Genomic DNA, 6314 nt, shown 5'->3' with positions numbered 1-6314 from the left:
TAATAATCGGTAATAATGAGCAAGTTTCAATTGCTGGTAGGCCTACAATGAAGTGCAAAATGATTCCTAACCCAACGTATTTTTCAATTCACATATCAAGTTAAGGCTACATTGTAGGCCAGAAAAAAAAATAATCCTATCAAAATAGATCGAGTGTGGGGTACTGCATACAATGTCAGTGTACGTGTACGTGCGCGCTCCCTAGTACTGTAAATATGCAGCGCAGCTTCTGTTGGTAAAGCTGACTCACTCAAACATACCTCCTTTGTATGATTGGTGGATATGTTTCAGCGCGGCGTACTGTAACCAATCAGCGGATTGTTTTCCTATCTCGTAACGTAATAAACATCGCGGCCGGAGAAATAGTGAGGGAAAGGAGAAATGTAAAACATTTCAGGACCCTATGGATTTATAAACCAGGATTTTATTCAATATAATACTTTTAAAAAATTAAATAATGCACAATTAGTGCTAAATTAATATATTGCTTTTAAGAGAACGGGACTTAGTTGTAACACGAATAACACACGCAAGGTAAGCTAGCTAGCCAGCTAGCTCGCGCTACAGTACTGTAGGCCTCTAGCTAAATTTACGCGGAAAAGGAACTTGCTAACTGTTTATAGAAAATACGCTCGTAGTAGCTAGCTAGTAATTTGTGCAACGAACAAGGTTGCTAGTTTTATCTAGCTATTTAAACACTTCCACTAACGTTACCCTCTAGGCTAGTTAACTAATTTGTAGGCTATTGCGTTAGCTAGCGCAGCAGACTAATTGGCAAGAATGAGCGAAAAAACGAGGTACAGCAAAAAGTCTGCAGACTCCGCACCGAAGAAACGATGTCAGTCCGACGAGCAGGCTGGCCAGTCCCCTCTTCCAAGTAAGTTAGCCAAAGTGGACGGCGAGGTGTCCAGTGAATTACCATCGAATTCTCATGGAAACAAAAATGGGGAAGATGGCGATAAAGTACCAGCCATAGAAGAGAAGAATGGAAATGAGGAGAGTGGACAAGATCTGAAAAAGGGACCCGGGGGGGGGATTTGTGCAGCTGTCACTGCCAATAACCCATCCAGCGCTGATGCACATGTCAGCGCCGTCAACAGTGCTCTTGTATCGGGTGCACCAGTCTCTAGCGATGCAAAGGAAGTAAAAAAAACGGGATGTGCTGGTGCTGGAGATTGCCGACCCTCAACTTCACTGGACCAGTCTGATTCGGCCGCTATAGCAGCTGCCGAGGCACTTGCTAGTCTCACAGGAGCAGCTACGGGTGAAGAGATTAAACAAAAGTCATTTTCCTCAAAAAAAGTTGGACATTATGAGAGAATGGGACACAAAGGTAAGCGTGGTGACCAGGAGTCCTCAAAGGAACGATCAAAACCTGAAAGGGGTCTTCACACACAGGCAGCAGCGGCAGACAGCTCTACCTCACTGCGTGGAGTTGACAGGGAGGATGCCGAGGACATGCCCGATGCGGATGAGGAAGACGACTCAATACCCGGATCTTCGTCCACACCGAGTTCCTCTTTCCCTTCAGATAATGATGATGATGACGGGGAGTGCGCTATAGTGTCAGTGAAGATGGCCCCGGAGATCCGACAGTCAGTGGCCCTTCTGGCGCAGGTACAGATGAGGCTGGACGCTCTGGAGAAGAAAGGTGCGCGGCTCCACCAGCGGCTAGAGCTGAAACTGAGCCGCCAGCGCCGTCCACACGTGGACCAGCGTAGCTCCATCATACAGGCCATCCCTGGCTTCTGGGTCACGGCAGTATCCTTTTGAATACTCCTACACACACACACACACGTATGTTGTTGATTGTGAGTGTGTTGGTATGTCACATTTATTTTTCCCTTGGCTCAAAGCTCAACAGTTGTTGAACCACCCTCATCTCTCTGCTCACATTGACAAAACAGATGAAGGCGCTCTCAGTTACATGACCAACCTTGAAGTAAGTAAATAATCACAGCGAAAATGTAATGATTCTTTAAAGTCTTCTGAATAAATGTTCTATTGCTCCCCTGAAATGAAAATGTATTCTTGTCTCCTCCTTAGATTGAATCCTTCAAGACCAACAAGCTTGGTTACAGAATCGGGTTCCACTTCAAACGGAATCCTTACTTCCAGAACAACATCATCGTGAAGGAGCTCCACCTTGGAATGACAGGTGAGGGACAGATCCAGTTGTCATATCTATCTTGCTAGGATGCCACATTTTACATGGGCCAGGTGTCCCTACATCTTTGACAGGTGTAGATGTAGAGGTGCAATCAGGTATCGGGTGTAAATGAGGCCAATAATGATGATATCCTTCCCCTGTTATATGTCCTCTCACAGGATCTCCAGTGTCTTTCTCCAACCCCATCCTGTGGCACCGCGGGCAGAACCTGACGCTTCACAGTGAGCCCAGGAGGTCGGGACGCGGCATCTATCAGACCTTCTTCAGCTGGTTCAGCGACCACGCCAGTCCTGGCCGGGACGACATAGCACAGGTAACGGCATGCTCACTGCCAGGCATAGGTTGAGAGCTGGTGCACAGTCTAACATGCATGGAGTAATCCAGCAAAGACGCATTGCACAGATCCACTGGTGATCACACAACTGACTTTATTTTAGGCTCCGTATATAACATTTACGGTTACTGCACTATTCCAACACACTCTTCTTCTCTCTTTGTTCCGTGTGAATCTATAGATTCTGAAAGATGACCTTTTCAGAAACCCTCTCCGATACTATTTGACTCCACTGTGGGAACCCAGGCAGAATGGCAGGTAAGCAGCCCAACAAAACCTATTGTCGTGGAACTTAGCTCAATAAGGACTTTCCATCTTCATGATACTATTACCATTTTATTACCACTTTATTATGTGCTGTAATGTAGCCTAAAACACTGCCAAACACTTTTATAACCCTTTATTATTAAGCATTTTGTGTAAAAGAAAAAGAAATGGAAGGTCTTTTGATTGTTCTAACTATCACAACATACGGTTCCAACAGCACCAGTGGGCCCAAGCCAGCTGACAACAGCAACAGGGAGGATTGTGTGGTGATCTCTGACTCGGATGATGATGATGATGATGAAGAAGAGCAGGCTAAGTCTGGACGAGGTCTTAGCAGGGAAGAGGAGAATGAGGATGAGGACGAGGAGCATGGGGGCCGAGATGCAGGTTAGTCAGTACTGTAATAGAGCTTTAGAAGCCCATGATTCCAGTCCGTTAGGGCTACACTGTCTGCTGGTTGACAGAAAAGACAATGTGATGAGTCAGGTTTTATGCTCCAACACAGATGTACACAACATATGCTATGATTCCAGTCCTTTAGGGCCACAGTGTCTGCTGGTTTACCTCTGCTTCCTGAGAAATGTGTATACGTGTGTAGTAAGATGTCCTTGTATGAGTAATCCAGGTGAAACTGAATAGACAGCGAATATGTCCTCAGAATCAGATGAAAGCCCAGAGGAGGATGATGACGGAGAGGTTGCAATAGACGGTAAGACATTATCCACGAGCAGAAATGTTATTATAGAGGGTTGTTGGATCTGTTGCTCGGCTTTGCAGCTCAGTTCAGAACATGAAGTCATTGTTTAGATGAAAGTCTTATTTATTTCAATGGTCCAGGAAGACTGATTTTGAAATGCCAACTCAGCAACCTATTCTGCAAAAAATTCAAGGACTGTTTTTACTTTAAATGCAGAGCCGTTTTGTACAATCATTGGAAGTTATATTTTGGAAGATTATTGGATTAAGGGGTGCTTTGTCTATTTGTGTATCCATTTTGGTTACCTGATACTTCAATCCACCACTTACTGTTTTCACCATTCACACAAAATTGCACAACAGAATTATATTCCTACTCCTGGGCTTTCACCATAATCCAGTGTTAAACCCCTCTGTTTATATCCCATACTAATCACCCCATTGGCTCAGAGTGGGAAGCCCATTATAAAAGGTCTGATCATCTCCATTCCCCAGGCTCTGATGACAGCGACCAGGATGCCAGAGAGGATGAGGACTCATCATACGGAGAGAAGGATGAAGAGGTGGACGTGGAAGACGTGGATGAATCACGAGGTCGCGAGGTCAGAGACCAAGATAAAGAGGAGGATGTTGAGGTGGACGAAGAAGAGGATGAGAGCTAAGATCGTTTGATCTTTCCAATTTCCTTTTTTTCTTATTATGCACAAAATATCAATTATTGTTAATAAATTCTAAATGCTTGAATGCATTTTAAAATCAGGGTAAATAAAACAAATCCAGGACACCATGTTTTGACTGTATATTTTACTGTAATCTTTGTTGGATTTAAAGAAAAAAAAAGTTTTTGGGTAAAGATTCTTTATTACTGGGGTCTCAAATTCGAAGGATTGTAACTTAATCATGCATTAGATCTTGACTCATTCATTCAATTTACTCTCATTGTTAGGGCTACTCAACACAAAACGAAAATAATACCAGTACAATAATATTCTACGAGATTTGAGACCCCTGATTGAATGTTGTTAATACTGCCAAGATTTGGTAGAATCTCTTGTTGCAAATGGTCCAATAAAACAATACTAGATATTTTACTGACAGGTATCAGTGATCACGTCTTCAACTCAATTTATCTTGGACTTTTCCTATTGTAAATCTGATCTTTGACGAGGTAAAAGGGAGATTTTCGGAGAGGTTGTAATATTATTCCCAACACATCTCGGATGCACTTCCTACTGAACCAAATCTTGTTCTCAGGGATGACCTAGTCGTAAGTGTTTTCATGGAAGGAAACTGTATACTATATAATGTTTTCTCACACTCCTGCCATTGTTTGGGTGTATCTGTGTAAAATAAGTTTACTCTACAGTAGTTTGTGTTATTTTAATAAGGTAAATATAGGTAATATTTCCTGTGTTTTCACACCTTTCCTATCATAAACTTAGTGTGTAGCTGTGCACCCATATTAATTAATATTCACACATGTTTATGTTTTTCAATTCTTTAAGTATATTTTAACATTCATTGAGTTATTTGGGTGGAATCCCACATTTTTGTAACATGAATTGTAATATTTTCAGCTTGTTGCATCCATGCATTCAACATTTTTTGCTTTTGTGTAACTTTTAGAAACTGTTATCGTCACATTTTTGTGTTTTTTTAATAAATAAGTGTCTATCAAAGTAAGACAGAATGATGACCTTTAACAGTTTGAAAGATTCTGTATAGAGCAAATATTTGCAGTGACTGTTGCCTCAAAGGCATTGACGAGTGTGGTCCGACAAAGTAACAGAACTGTAGCCCAGGGCAGCTCTTAAAAGTACTGTAACAATCCTAGCTAGTGGTTTTATGTTGTTTCTTTTCCACACAGACTGATGGCATTGGCATGTACATATTTAAACTTAACTTTGTGTGCAGAGTTTGGATCTGTTAAGCTTAAATCATTACCTGTAGCCATCTGGAATTTCACAAATAGGGTATATTAACAAAAAGTAATATTTTGTGTGCTGAATTATTTTATAGTATGCTATAGTACTGAAGAAAACGTGTTTTGTTTTTTAAGATATAATGTCTGCATTTTGAATCCAATTTAATTAAATAGCAAGTTATTTATTTTTGCTTTCTGGTTTTTGTTGTCTGAGTTTTAGTAGTTAGGTAAATACAACCTTCTGTACTGAATATATTGCCAAACCAGAAGATGGCAGTATACAACTGCAAGGATACATGGTATCACAAAACTCACAAAATAGTATTCTAAATCAGGAATATAGGCCTAATGTGTATCGAACATAACAATCCCTGCGTCCATTGATGAGTCAGCCAGATAGTGTGTATAATACTGTGAATATCAGTATGAAAGCTTTATACTCAAGATGACAACTGACGTGACATTATGACAGTAAAGACATACTGTTGTTTGTAAATTATGTTTAGGTTGGCCTATTCTTATAGGAACAGGCAAAGGGCTTTGAAGACACCAACAATATCAGTGTATCATTTATGGAGGATGTCAACCAGTGTCACAGCTTTGACATGACACAGGTCAGAATGTGATATCACTTTTAAGGCTGTGTTTATAGAGGTAGCCCAATTCTGTTATTGCTTTCACTAATTGGTCTTTTGAGTTCAGCTCTGAAAAAGATAAGATGTGAAAATATCTGATGTGATTGGTTAAAATACCAATTAGTGGAAAAAATGATGGTATTGGGCTGGCTAAACGCAGTATTCGGATTCACGTTAGCTCTTGGCTCTGCAAATAGCCTCCGGCGGGGCATTTTTGGACAGGCCCGGACAAAGGAACAGCGGCAATGTTGCAATGGTTCACTTAAACCCTTGATTCCAGTTTTAATG

At 41.3% G+C, this 6314-nt stretch overlaps 1 protein-coding gene across 3 annotated transcripts; it reads left to right on the top strand.

The window, feature by feature from the left end:
• Positions 1-313: 313 nt before the first annotated feature.
• LOC109908155 (testis-specific Y-encoded-like protein 2) lies at positions 314-5576 on the top strand. 3 transcript variants are annotated; one of them, XM_020506676.2, is made up of 8 exons: positions 314-1761; positions 1865-1942; positions 2047-2158; positions 2329-2483; positions 2686-2762; positions 2989-3158; positions 3430-3480; positions 3963-5576. In XM_020506676.2, the coding sequence occupies exons 1-8, from the start codon at positions 781-783 to the stop codon at positions 4127-4129; spliced, it is 1791 nt and encodes a 596-aa protein (XP_020362265.1). In that variant the 5' UTR covers positions 314-780; the 3' UTR covers positions 4130-5576. The 3 variants fall into 3 exon arrangements, 2 of the variants coding, with proteins under 2 accessions (XP_020362265.1, XP_031650284.1); XR_004203686.1 differs by having other exon boundaries at positions 315-1761; positions 3397-3480; XM_031794424.1 differs by lacking the exon at positions 3430-3480 and having other exon boundaries at positions 315-1761.
• The last annotated feature ends 738 nt before the right edge of the window (positions 5577-6314 follow it).

The sequence above is a fragment of the Oncorhynchus kisutch genome, linkage group LG17 (genome assembly GCF_002021735.2).
Source record: "Oncorhynchus kisutch isolate 150728-3 linkage group LG17, Okis_V2, whole genome shotgun sequence".
Taxonomy (NCBI): Eukaryota; Metazoa; Chordata; class Actinopteri; order Salmoniformes; family Salmonidae; genus Oncorhynchus; species Oncorhynchus kisutch.
Note: the sequence above shows the minus strand (reverse complement) of the source record. Positions and strands in the feature narration are given on the sequence as shown.